This window comes from Mixophyes fleayi, chromosome 6, assembly GCF_038048845.1.
Source record: "Mixophyes fleayi isolate aMixFle1 chromosome 6, aMixFle1.hap1, whole genome shotgun sequence".
NCBI lineage: Eukaryota > Metazoa > Chordata > Amphibia > Anura > Limnodynastidae > Mixophyes > Mixophyes fleayi.
The window spans coordinates 225,927,696-225,942,218 of NC_134407.1; the positions used below are offsets into that span (position 1 = coordinate 225,927,696).

Consider the following 14,523-nt stretch of genomic DNA (forward strand, 5'->3'; position numbering starts at 1 on the left):
TTCCGGCCTGTGCGTTCCACATGACTTCCGGCATATGCTGTCCAGATGACCGAATGTTGTGTGCATCAGTAACTTCCGGGTCACCGTTAAACAGGAGGAAGTGGAGAGTAGATGTTTCTGGCAGCAGGTAATGGATGTAATATTATTATACTACAGGTTATTATTACTTCCTCCTCCTGTACTGCAGGAGGAGCAGACTCTGGGGTCTGGTTATTGTAACAAGTAAATGGTTCAGTCCAGAGGACATTTCCAGACATATTAATATGTTATTAATAATTATTACATTACAGTAACTGGAGGAACTACTTGTTTTATGTCTACAGGGGCAATAATTATCATTTTATTAATAATGATGTCAGTAATATTTATCTTATTACTAATGGGGGCATAAGTACCCTGGTACCACCGGCCAGGGGTACCAGGAGGGGCCCAGTGCTATTAAGCATTAGGCTGGTAGACCCTAGGTGTGGGGGCCCGGTCATTGGTGACCCCCCCTCCTTAGAGGATTGTTCCAATGCTGAGTGGGTCTAGGCTTTTAGTGAGTGGAGGGGAGTACAGTGGCTATTACTGAGAATCCCTCCTGTAGTCTCATGACCACCCCCACCTGATGACATCATTGTGGGGGCATGCATAGGACCAGTCCACTTCCACCTGATGACATCATTGTGGGGTCATGCATAGGAGAAATCACTTATTCAGATGAATGGTTAATTTATGCCTATATGGAATGGTCAGAGGTCATTCCTCTACAGTACACTTACATCCTTTTGTGAGTTAAAAGAGCACCCGACTTCTGAGTATCATCAAGAATATTATGAAGTCTTAATGTCTAGTGTTTAAGTGTCAAATAAGGTTCTTCACCCGCCATACTCAGAGTTTCAACATTAACGTGCTTTTCAGCAAAAAAGTATCTGAAAATAACAAATCCCCCAGGTCACCACCTCAATTCTTAGCCTCTCTAATCTGGGCAGCTTATCACTTTTATTTAATGGCTGCACACGATTGTAAAGTTCCAGTATGCTCTCTGCTCCAGGCATGTTCAAATAAAGGTTAATTCTTCCAGGAAAACCTCCCTTCTCGGTCGCCTAGCTTGTGCTCTCCTCATATGTATATATTATGTTGTGATTTTATGTCTTTGAAAGAGTAGTAGCCACCCTGGGGGAGTTAGAAGGGGAGAGATCAAGGGCGGAGAGATAGATTTGGGTGTCAACAGTATTGAGGTCTTACTAGAGGCTGAATAATCAAAAGAGAAAAGCAGAACGCTGAACACCGAGCCCTGTGGGTCCTCAAGAGAATCAGAGGAGTGGAGGGGAGGAAGTGACACTGAAGGGGCGGATCGAAAGGTAGGAATAGAACCTGCACAGAACTGTGTCACAAAGTCCACAAGAGTGAAAGGTGTGCTGGAGAAGAGGGTGGTCAACAATGCCAAAAGCAGTAGAGAGTTCTTGGAGATAAGTATGGAGAAGTGACCCTTAAACTTTGTTGTAAGTAGATCATAAATCACTTTTGTTTCAGTGGAATGTTGGGGGTAGAAGTCTGATTGAGATAGTCGAGGAGAGAAAGATTGGTGATTGTACACGAGTTGTTCAAAACGTTTGGAGATATAGAGGAGAGAAATAGGGAGGTAGTTGGAGAAAGAGGCTCAGGCAACAGTTAGTTTCTTTAGGATTAATAGATATATGACAGTGGATAGAGACAGGTTGAAGAGGTGAGTTAGAGGGGGCATGCAGTGGGGGAGAGGGAGCAGACAAGTAGGGTGATATGAGTGCACAGATTTCATCCTTGGTTACTGAGGGTGAATTGAGTAGTGAAGGAGAAGATGGCTGGGGAGTGAGGCATCTGGCGTGAGGAAATATCTTACCTAATCAGTGGGGAAACATTTACATTTGATATAAATCTGGTTAAGGAAATTATCCCTTAATTTCTGTAATGAAATTTAAACAAAGATAAAGAATCCCAAACATCCATAATTAATGTGTTTGTAACAGTTTCAAGTTGAGGATCTCCCACCAAAGAGATATCAGCGAGGACCAAGTCTCCTGGCCATACGTAGTGGTGGTTTAACCTTAAGTAATACGCAGTGCGTGAAGGGTGTCTGAGCGGTCTTATGAAACTGGATCAGAGAAACTTCTGAGAAACACTGATCAGGTCTGTATGACTCGGGAAAAATTGGTCACCAATGTTTAATTATTGTGCTATTTATTAATAATTATTATATCTATAACTAGGCAACTGAGCTATTAGGAACCAGAGAGTCTTTATTAGACGTTACTGATTAACTGAGGATGAACAAGGACAGGAGTCATGTGACTGAGAGGATATTAAATATCACCCTGGAGATCATCTGCCTGCTGACTGGTGAGGTGAGTAACCCTGTGATATCACTGTTATCTGTAGTAATATAACAGGATATGACTGGAGAGGTGAGGGAGTCTGTGACATCACTGTTATCTGTAGTAATATAACAGGATATGACTGGAGAGGTGGGGGAGTCTGTGACATCACTGTTATCTGTAGTAATATAACAGGATATGACTGGAGAGGTGAGGGAGTCTGTGACATCACTGTTATCTGTAGTAATATAACAGGGATATGACTGGAGAGGTGAGGGAGTCTGTGACATCACTGTTATCTGTAGTAATATAACAGGATATGACTGGAGAGGTGAGGGAGTCTGTGACATCACTGTTATCTGTAGTAATATAACAGGGATATAACTGGAGAGGTGAGGGAGTCTGTGACATCACTGTTATCTGTAGTAATATAACAGGGATATGACTGGAGAAGTGAGGGAGTCTGTGATATCACTGTTATCTGTAGTAATATAACAGGATATGACTGGAGAGGTGAGGGAGTCTGTGACATCACTGTTATCTGTAGTAATATAACAGGGATATGACTGGAGAAGTGAGGGAGTCTGTGACATCACTGTTATCTGTAGTAATATAACAGGATATGACTGGAGAGGTGAGGAAGTCTGTGACATCACTGTTATCTGTAGTAATATAACAGGATATGACTGGAGAGGTGAGGGAGTCTGTGACATCACTGTTATCTGTAGTAATATAACAGGGATATGACTGGAGAGGTGAGGGAGTCTGTGACATCACTGTTATCTGTAGTAATATAACAGGATATGACTGGAGAGGTGAGGGAGTCTGTGATATCACTGTTATCTGTAGTAATATAACAGGGATATGACTGGAGAGATGAGGAGTCTGTGACATAACTGTTATCTGTAGTAATATAACAGGGATATGACTGGAGAGGTGAGGGAGTCTGTGACATCACTGTTATCTGTAGTAATATAACAGGGATATGACTGGAGATGTGAGGGAGTCTGTGACATCACTGTTATCTGTAGTAATATAACAGGATATGACTGGAGAGGTGAGGGAGTCTGTGACATCACTGTTATCTGTAGTAATATAACAGGATATGACTGGAGAGGTGAGGGAGTCTGTGACATCACTGTTATCTGTAGTAATATAACAGGATATGACTGGAGAGGTGAGGGAGTCTGTGACATCACTGTTATCTGTAGTAATATAACAGGGATATGACTGGAGAGGTGAGGGAGTCTGTGACATCACTGTTATCTGTAGTAATATAACAGGATATGACTGGAGAGGTGAGGGAGTCTGTGACATCACTGTTATCTGTAGTAATATAACAGGATATGACTGGAGAGGTGAGGGAGTCTGTGACATCACTGTTATCTGTAGTAATATAACAGGATATGACGGGAGAGGTGAGGGAGTCTGTGACATCACTGTTATCTGTAGTAATATAACAGGATATGGCTGGAGAGGTGAGGGAGTCTGTGATATCACTGTTATCTGTAGTAATATAACAGGATATGGCTGGAGAGGTGAGGGAGTCTGTGATATCACTGTTATCTGTAGTAATATAACAGGATATGACTGGAGAGGTGAGGGAGTCTGTGACATCACTGTTATCTGTAGTAATATAACAGGGATATGACTGGAGAGGTGAGGGAGTCTGTGACATCACTGTTATCTGTAGTAATATAACAGGATATGACTGGAGAGGTGAGGGAGTCTGTGACATCACTGTTATCTGTAGTAATATAACAGGATATGACTGGAGAGGGGAGGAGTCTGTGACATCACTGTTATCTGTAGTAATATAACAGGGATATGACTGGAGAGGTGAGGGAGTCTGTGACATCACTGTTATCTGTAGTAATATAACAGGATATGACTGGAGAGGTGAGGGAGTCTGTGACATCACTGTTATCTGTAGTAATATAACAGGGATATGACTGGAGAGGTGAGGGAGTCTGTGACATCACTGTTATCTGTAGTAATATAACAGGATATGACTGGAGAGGTGAGGGAGTCTGTGATATCACTGTTATCTGTAGTAATATAACAGGATATGGCTGGAGAGGTGAGGGAGTCTGTGATATCACTGTTATCTGTAGTAATATAACAGGGATATGACTGGAGAGGTGAGGGAGTCTGTGACATCACTGTTATCTGTAGTAATATAACAGGGATATGACTGGAGAGGTGAGGGAGTCTGTGACATCACTGTTATCTGTAGTAATATAACAGGGATATGACTGGAGAGGTGAGGGAGTCTGTGACATCACTGTTATCTGTAGTAATATAACAGGATATGACTGGAGAGGTGAGGGAGTCTGTGATATCACTGTTATCTGTAGTAATATAACAGGATATGGCTGGAGAGGTGAGGGAGTCTGTGACATCACTGTTATCTGTAGTAATATAACAGGGATATGACTGGAGAGGTGAGGGAGTCTGTGATATCACTGTTATCTGTAGTAATATAACAGGATATGACCGGAGAGGTGAGGGAGTCTGTGATATCACTGTTATCTGTAGTAATATAACAGGGATATGACTGGAGAAGTGAGGGATTTGGGGAGAGTAACTCCACCCCCCGTGACTCCAGCCCTTAAAGACTCTTGTCTTTCTAGTTTCAGAGAGGCCCATTCTACATGACCCCAGCTTTGTTGAAGTACTAGAACGTATTTTTGAACTACTTTGTGTATCAGGAGTGTAAATGTAGGTGTATTCGGCAATATAATTTGTGCCCATTTTGTCAGATCCTCTATGGAAACAATTTTACTATAATTTTTAAAGCATCTGGCTTGTTTTAGGTCTCATTAGGAATATACGGTGATATCACCTTGTACATTCATGGCAAAAAATTTTGAGAGTGACACAAGTATTGGTTTTCACACAGTTTGCTGCTTCAGTGTTTTATTAGACCTTTGTCAGATGTTGCTATGTTATACTGAAGTAAAATTACAAGCATTTGATAAGTATCAAAGACTTTCATTGACTTCTACATTAAGTTTATGCAAAAGTCAATATTTGCAGTGTTGACAATTCGTTTTGAAGACCTCTGCAATTCGCCCTGGCATGCTGCCAATCAACTTCTGGGTCACATACTGACAGATGGCCGCCCATTCTTGCCTAATCATTGCTTGGAGTTTGTCAGAATTTGTGGGTTTTTGTTTGTCCACCCGCCTCTTGAGGATTGACCACAAGTTCTCAATGGGATTAAGGTCTGGGAAGTTTCCTGGCCATGGACCCACAATTTCGATGTTTTGATCCCCGAGCCACTCAGTTATCACTTTTGCCTTATGACAAGGTGCTCCATCATGCTGGAAAAGGCATTGTTAGTCACCAAACTGTTCTTGGATGGTTGGGAGAAGTTGCTCTTGGAGGATGTTTTGATACCATTCGTTATTCATGGCTGTATTCTTAGGTAAAATTGTGAGTGAGTCCACTCCCTTGGCTGTGAAGCAGCCCCACACATGAATGGTCTCAGGATACTTTACTGTTGGCGTGACACAGGACTGATGGTAGTGCTCACTTTTCGTTCTCCGGATTAGCATTTTTCTAGATGCCCCAAACAATCTGAAAGGTGATTCATCAGAGAAAATGACTTTACCCCAGTCGTCAGCAGTCCAATCCCTGTACCTTTTGTAAAATATCAGTCTGTCCCTGATGTTTTTCCTGGAGAGAAGTGGCTTCTTTGCTGGCTTTCTTGACACCAGGCCATCCTCCAAAAGTCTTTGCCTCACTGTGCGTTCAGATGCACTCACACCTGCCTGCTGCCATTCCTGAGCAAGCTCTGCACTGGTGGTGCCCCGATCCTGCAGCTGAATCAACTTTAGGAGACGGTCTTGGCGCTTTCTGGACGTTCTTGGACGCCCTGAAGCTTTCTTCACAACTATTGAACCTCTCTCCTTGACGTTCTTGATGATCCGATAAATGGTTGATTTAGGTGCAATATTACTACCAGCAATATCCTTGCCTGTTAAGCCCTTTTTGTGCAAAGCAATGATGACTGCACGTGTTTCCTTGCAGGTAACCATGGTTAACAGAGGAAGAACACTGATTTCAAGCACCACCCTCCTTTTAAAGCTTCCAGTCTGTTATTCTAACTCAATCAGGATGACAGAGTGATCTTCAGCCTTGTCCTCGTCAGCACTCTCACCTGTGTTATCGATAGAATCACTGACCTGATGTCGGACAGTATTTTTGTGGCAGGGCTGAAATCAACTGGAAATGTTGTTTTTGGGATAAAGTTCATTGTCATGGAAAAGAGGGACTTTGAAATTGATTGCAATTCATCTGATCACTCTTCGTGACATTCTGGAGTACATGCAAATTTCTATCATAAAAACTGAGGCAGAAGACTTTGTAAAAAATAATATTTGTGTCATTCTCAAAACTTTTGGCCATGACTGTAGGTGTCACACAGGGCATTTTCTTTTACACCGGAGCATCTATAACATTTTCACGCTGATATTCTACGTAAAGTTTATTTTAATAAAAGTTTTATTTTAGTTTCATATTTTTTCCTGTCTATATTTATTCACAATAGATCCTATGTGCACAGCTCTATGTCCACACTATACACATAGTTTAGTAGTGACCTTATAATGTTTCCTTCTATATATAAAGTGTATTCTTCCCATGATCCTCTGCTCTCTGGCTCACGGGATTGGTCAGTTCTCTGTTTGGTACTTTCTGCTCTGCCTCAGTCATCTCATCTGCAGAGATGTAACTGAGCAGCAGGTAGACGGTCTCAGATATAAGTATCAGTCCTACAATCACAGATTGGGATATATTACATAGCTCCCAGTATGTTGTTTTTTGTTTCTATCACTAAAACTAAAAAGTCAGTGGCTGCAGGAGATGTGCTGTATACTCTCCAATGTATAGGAAACGCTCACAGATAGAATACGGGTTGTATTTGTGCAATCTACCCTTGTATATTATACACAATTATCTCCTTACACAATTACTCCATATAGGTGGAGTTTAATTTACCTTTTTATTGATGTCTCCCTCAATACACAGGATTACACAGTGGTGAAGAAGACATCTGGTGATAGTGAGACACCCAGCAGCCATCCCTGTGTGTCAGGAGGACTGAGCAGGACCCAGAGCCCCATCACGGTGCCTCCACCTCACTCACTGATACATGAGAGAGACAATGACCAGAAGATCCTGGAACTGACCAACAAGATCATTCAGCTGCTGACTGGAGAGGTGACTGCTGGGAATGGGACATTATACAGTAACACCAGGGGATGTGTCTGGGTGATGACTGTATCATTGTGTGTGTCGGGTTCCTATAAAGTGGATGATGTCAGTCTATTTCTCCATGCAGGAGGGGGAGTATTTAGAAGGACACAAGGATGTGATGATGGAGAATCACCGGACCCTCACATCACTGGGTAAGACATTGATGGGCAACTTGACATTCTTCAAGGGCCGCATGTGCTGCATCACTCATTCCAAAATGCTCCACATGTCCTCGGACTCACACTTACCACAAAATGCACCCACATGCACATCAGACCTCCCCACCTGCGTTTTACACTTCCCCACATGTCTGCTCACACCTTCCCCACTGACTTTTAAAGATGGAGCCCGCAGAGGAAGGTGGGAGAGCGCACTGCACTCCTTCCTCCGACTCTGGTATGCTGCCTGGCCTTCCATCCTTGTGCAGGGAGGTCATGTGATGTGGAAGTCACTGCTCCCTTTCAGTCTCATTCTCTGCAACAGATAGTGAGATTGGGAGCTCCCGGCTATGGCGGCCACAGGTGAAGACTTTGCAGACCTCCTGTTACCAGACACTGGGGTGTCTGGTAACATTTGTTGCAAAACAGAGCTTTGATGGCAAACTAGATACACATATTTTCTGATAATCACATATAAACAATGTATTCAGTCACTGTGTGTCTTCTACAGATGGATCCAGTAACAGAAATACCCCAGAGAGATGTCCTCGTCCTCTTTATTCACAGGATTGTACAGAGGAAAATCACAGTATCCCACAGGAGTATCAGGTAGATGGGATTTAGGGTCTCGCCAAATACCAAAGTGACTTTTCAGTATATAATCTGGAGAGAATCTCTGTGTCTTACACACTGCTATTCTACTATTTAATAAATGAATTACATCAGACATTATTAAAGTGTTATTTTATTGTTTGTGGTTTAATTAGGGTGAAGATCTGACTGATATTAAGGTAGAAGATACAGAGGGAGAAGAAGAGACGTATGTGAGGGGTGATCAGCAGTGTAAGGAGGAGGAAATCCCTACAGATATCAGCACAGGTCAGTAATAATCATTTATTACAGAAAAGAGTCACATATTCTCCTTGTTCAGTCACTACAACAATCTCTTATTCTACACCCTCCTCTGTCAATGCAAGCTAATGAGGAAATGTATCTGCCCAGGGAGGGGGGGAGTCAGGAGCCATCAGCCCCTATCAGACTCCTGGGGGTAAATGTATCAATATGCGGGTTCTTCAACACTCGCGTGTTCAGCCTCTTCCGCGATTACATTTCAAGCGGCGCTGCATTGTAAAGGGAAGTTAACCCTTTACAATGCAGCGCCGCTTGAAATTTAATCGCGGAAGAGGCTGAACACGCGGGTGTTGAAGAACCCGCATATTGATACATTTACCCCCTGCTCTGCTCCTCACATCATATCATTGTGCTACCAGCCCAGAGATCTGACCAGTCTCCTCCCCACACTCTCTGGGGATTCTCATACATCAGGAGCCATCAGCCCCTATTAGACTCCTGCTCTCCTCCTCACATCATATCATTGTGCTACCAGCCCAGAGATCTGACCAGTCTCCTCCCCACACTCTCTGGTGATTCTCATACATCAGGAGCCATCAGCCCCTATTAGACTCCTGCTCTCCTCCTCACATCATATCATTGTACTACCAGCCCAGAGATCTGACCAGTCTCCTCCCCACACTCTCTGGGGATTCTCATACATAAGGAGCCATCAGCCCCTATTAGACTCCTGCTCTCCTCCTCACATCATATCATTGCGCTACCAGCCCAGAGATCTGACCAGTCTCCTCCCCACACTCTCTGGTGATTCTCATACATCAGGAGCCATCAGCCCCTATTAGACTCCTGCTCTCCTCCTCACATCATATCATTGTGCTACCAGCCCAGAGATCTGACCAGTCTCCTCCTCACACTCTGGTGATTCTCATACATCAGGAGCCATCAGCCCCTATTAGACTCCTGCTCTCCTCCTCACATCATATCATTGTGCTACCAGCCCAGAGATCTGACCAGTCTCCTCCTCACACTCTGGTGATTCTCATACATCAGGAGCCATCAGCCCCTATTAGACTCCTGCTCTCCTCCTCACACCATATCATTGTGCTACCAGCCCAGAGATCTGACCAGTCTCCTCCCCACACTCTCGGGTGATACTCATACATCGGTATAAAGGACGTCACCATGGTGATTCCATCACTGATCATTGGGATGAGACTGTGTGCGACATTACCCTTGATCTTTTTTTTCACTACCACATATGATAGTACCCATTATATTGTTTCTGTAATAGTAGTTGAATATGTGATTTTCAGTATGTGTATACTAACACTACAATACTAAAGCAAGTAGCAGGTGAATCCCCTCACCCCTCCCCCATTCCAACACACACTTCATTCAATCTCCACCTTCTCACACACACACAGAACTATAACAAAACACAGGCCATTGCACAGTAACCACCCTCATCGAACATTTAGTCATATACCACCAGCAAATTCTGTAGCACTTTACAATTGGGGACAAACACAGTAATAAAACAATGCTGGGTAATACAGACAGAGAGGTAAGGAGGCCCTGCCCTGAAGCTTACAATCTCCGATCTGTGCTTTGATGCTATGTACAGATGTTCTCCATCTGCTGATCCGTCTCTGTATCCTGCTCTGCCCTAATGCTTTCTTCTGTTTTCTCCTGTTGCCTATCTGGGATCTACTGTCTTCTCCTACTCTGTACTAACTCTCTCCTCCGCTCTATACTGTCATCATTTTGTGTTGCTATTTCTTTATTTGCTCTACTGCTTTGGCCTAAATTAGTAGTATGACTCTGGCCACAGGTCTATGCTAAACTGAGGTTTACCAGAGGAGCGTGTACCTGGAGAACATTGAGTAGTATAAACCCATGAATAGGACTTGTTGCTAATTTAGCCCCTTCTTCCAAGGCTCCAGTAATGGTGTGAGGAGAGTGTCTGGATGAACAGTCAGAGGCTAATGATGCTTCCTGATTTATGATTATGGCTGAGCACTGTGTATGGTTGAGAAATACTATTCACCAAAGTCAGCATTTTGGGTGGAGATGTCCATTGTGGTCATGTAATCTGTAAGTCACGGTGCCTGGGTCTGCGCAGTGCACTCTGTAATACAGTTACATTTAAGCCAATGTTTTATGTGTTCAATAAAAGAGTCATATTTGTTATTTGTACATTTATAATAGTAATAGTGTTCATAGTTTGTAAAGTGAAATTAAACAACTAAACATATTGAACTCACTAATGTTATAAAAATGTGCTTCTGAGTGTAAAGCATTAAGTCCATTTCCATACATTTATTTTATTTCCAGAAGATGGACGCAATATCAGGAAGAACTTGGAGGTCATTTTGGCTCCATATTTTAAAATAGAAGATAACAGCAGCACACGAGATTGTCCAGGAGAAAATCCCATTACCCTAAATATTCGACCCGTACTTCACAGTGTAGATATGTCGTCTGATCCCTCTAATTATGAAGAATGTTCGCCTGATAACTCAGATATTGTTACACATAGTACAGCTCACACAGGTGAGAAGCCATTTCCATGTTCTTAGTGTGGGAAATGTTTTGCACATAAATCAGTTCTTGTTGAACATCAGAGAACTCACTCAGGTTTAAAACCATTTTCATGTTCTGAGTGTGGGAAATGTTTTACACACAAATCAGATCTTAATAAACATAAGATCCATACAGGTGAGAAGCCATTCCCATGTTGTGAGGATGTGAAATGTTTTACCGAAAAATCAGATCTTGGTCACCATAAGAGAACTCACACAGGTGAGAAGCTTTTTACATGTTCTGAGTAGGGAAAATGTTTTACATATAAATCAGTTCTTATTGAACATAGGAGAATTCACACAGGTGAGAAACCATTTCCATGTTCTGAGTGTGGGAAATGTTTTACAAAGAAATCACATCTTGTAATACATCACAGAACTCATACAGGTGAAAAGCCATTTCCATGCTCTGAATGTGGGAAATGTTTTACAAAGAAATCAAATCTTGTAATACATCAGAGAATTCACACAGGTGAGCAACCCTTTCCATGTTCTGAGTGTGGCAAATGTTTTACATATAAATCAGTTCTTATTGAACATAGGAGAATTCACACTGGTGAGAAGCCATTTCCATTCTCTGAATGTGGGAAACGTTTTGCACATAAATCAGTTGTTGTTGAACATCAGAGAACTCACTCAGGTTTAAAACCATTTTCATGTTCTGAGTGTGGGAAATGTTTTACACACAAATCAGATCTTAATAAACATCATAAATTTCACACAGGTGAGAAGCCATTTCCATGTTCTGAGTGTGGGAAATGTTTTGTGCAAAAATCAGCTCTTGTTAGACATCAGAGAACTCACAAACCAGTAAAGCAGTTTACATAAGCTGATGAACCTGAAGCAATTGCAGTGCTGTATATATGATTAAAGACGTGTGTTTTATAATTGTTGGTTGTAATAATATCCATGCACACATTTATAGATTGTATACTCATAGTTATATTGACATCACTGATTTTAACATGTTATAACTTAATTATAATTCACAGACATAGGTGCAAAGTGTGTCATCAACCTAAGACTGGATCAGATTGCTTATGTGGGGCTTATTTCAGATCGGCGTCACTCTCCACATTAATAATAACATACTACATTGTTATATAGGGTCCCAAGTATTATTTAATCCTGGACATGGGCTGGAGATATAATTTGGACGACCTGGGACACTATTACATTATGGTGGGAATTCAGATACTTGCACTTGAGTCCCATTGGAGCATCACATGATGTGCGCCTACATGTATTTTTGAGTATTATGGTACATAAAATATTGCTGATTTTAGTTCATACCTGTGTGAGGTACAAGCAATAATCAGGAATGTTTTGGTGCCCTCAAAGTTATACTCTATAATTGAGTAACCGCGCTGGAACCGGAGACGCCCACCCACTCCTCAGCTTCATGTTCTCTCTTACCAATAGTCTTGGCATAGTCTACTATACATGGGACATGGAAGAAGATATCTGGACTTACTTTTGCTTTCTTCCTACAAGGAGAAACTGAACATTCCATAAAGAGGTTGTTAACGTTCACAAAGTAGAAATTTCTACATTTTTATGGCATCACCAACTGTTTGTGATCATTATTCATGGTGTTAAGAGAAAAAATGAATTCTTACTACAGGATGATTATTGTTGTTATTATTATTATTATTATTATTATTATTATTAATACTAATAATTTACCTCCACATAAATAACCCATATTTTAATAACTTAGAATTTGGAACAAATAGAACAATTTTAGAGTGCTAAGGCTTTCTAGATCTATGTATTTGGAAGGCTTGGCCTCTTCCTATTGAGCATCGTTAACCCTCTGTAAAACCAGATGACTGGTCCCACAGCATTGATGGTGCTATTACTTTCAGCTTCTTTATCTCCTGGCCTGCAGAGTTGGTGTCGGCTATTCTGAAACCACCAATAATGTTTCACTTGGACAAGTTGGGATTTGTTGATTTAGACAAACAATGGTATAACTTCTAAAGGCCCTAGTCTAATTTACCATGTGTGGCCTTCTTGCAATATTGTTTTCTACTCATGCAGATAAGTCCATTGATCGTAGACTGACCATTATTGGAGGCCACTAAGAAAAGTTGGAAAGTTCACAACCCTACTAAAAGGATGCTTGCAGTATGCCCACACACTCTCTGTTAACATGAGTAACTCAGATAAAGTGCGCATCCACAATGGTACCAGGTAGGGGTGGTCGCTATCTTGGTTATTGGGGTGTTTCTGTATCACTTCACATGATGATTAGAATATAGTATCCTGCACAGAGGACTCCAACCGCCACTGAAACAAGATGTCTGTAATTTGATATTCTGTGTTGGTCCTAACCTGCGTCACGCTATGAAAATTTATTGAGTAAATTATCGGCTTACAGGGCTGTTATGTAAATGGATTAAGCTATTTCCATTCTCCTATCAGAATGGTTTATTTCAGAAAATTATAGACAACCCAAACATTCCAGACATCACATTAGGCCCAGCCCACCAAAGATCGCAGCTTTTGTAGATAACCAGCTTTTCTCTATTACTTTGCCAGTCATCTCTATTCCCAACCTCATACAAGAATTGTGCGATTTTCCAATACTTGCTAATATTAATATCCAAATCTCAAGCTTTTACCATTAGTAGCTCAGCTTCTCAAGTTTCACATGTGTTCTCTTTGTACTTCATTTGGTCCAGACAGTCGGTGAAATCCTTCTGCACATGTGAGAAAAGGTCGCACCTCTGTAGGCCAAAATGATGCCATTACTTTTTAGTTCCATTTTGTTCCCAAGGACTGACCAGTTGCTATTCAGTTGTCATTGGGTGGTTCATTACCTGCCACACAGGAAGTACCCATGAGGGAAAGGCAAAATCTCACTGAAAGAGCACCTCATAGGATAAATCCCATTTTTACAGGGGACACTCAGGACTCTCATTGTTCCCTCTATTTGCTTCCCATTGTTCTTCTCTGGACTTTGAGACATTTCGGAGCCTGACCCAGCATGAGGTCATCAAAAGTAGGACACAATAAGAGACTCCACCAACCAGGACCATGTGCCACTCTCCTGGGTGGTCGCCATCACCATGGGAATTTGGGAAGTTTAAAAAGGAAGTTACCCCTAGCCAGATCCTCATGTTAGCCACTGACATAGCTGAGGGGTGAAACTCTGCCAAGGGACCTTGTGGATCGCACCTTTACTTCCTGTGTGGATTTAATTTCATTGTTATTCTTTTGTGGAATTGCTCTTCAGTTTCCTGTATGGACTTGTGCATCTTTGTCCCTGTGTGGGACCATTTGTTATTATCCCCTGTGCAGGATTATTGTGCAGAACTCCGCCCTATTCCA

At 41.9% G+C, this 14,523-nt stretch overlaps 2 protein-coding genes across 22 annotated transcripts in view; one reads left to right on the forward strand and one right to left on the reverse strand.

Moving 5' to 3' along the window:
• LOC142160072 (uncharacterized) overlaps positions 1–14,523 on the forward strand; it is a 1,559,230-nt gene that overhangs the window by 756,304 nt on the left and 788,403 nt on the right. For 19 of the 20 annotated variants that reach the window (XM_075214958.1, XM_075214960.1, XM_075214959.1 and 16 more), the window contains 3 exons: positions 8,265–8,362; positions 8,521–8,632; positions 10,940–11,158. In XM_075214958.1, coding sequence (XP_075071059.1) covers positions 8,265–8,362; positions 8,521–8,632; positions 10,940–11,158 — 429 coding nt within the window. Of the gene's footprint in view, positions 1–57; positions 128–2,228; positions 2,364–7,367; positions 7,560–7,680; positions 7,748–8,264; positions 8,363–8,520; positions 8,633–10,939; positions 11,159–14,523 lie in introns of those variants that run through there. The other variant, XM_075214970.1, reaches the window with a different exon arrangement.
• Positions 1–14,523, reverse strand: part of LOC142160082 (uncharacterized) — a 215,803-nt gene that overhangs the window by 124,418 nt on the left and 76,862 nt on the right. The window lies entirely within an intron of this gene.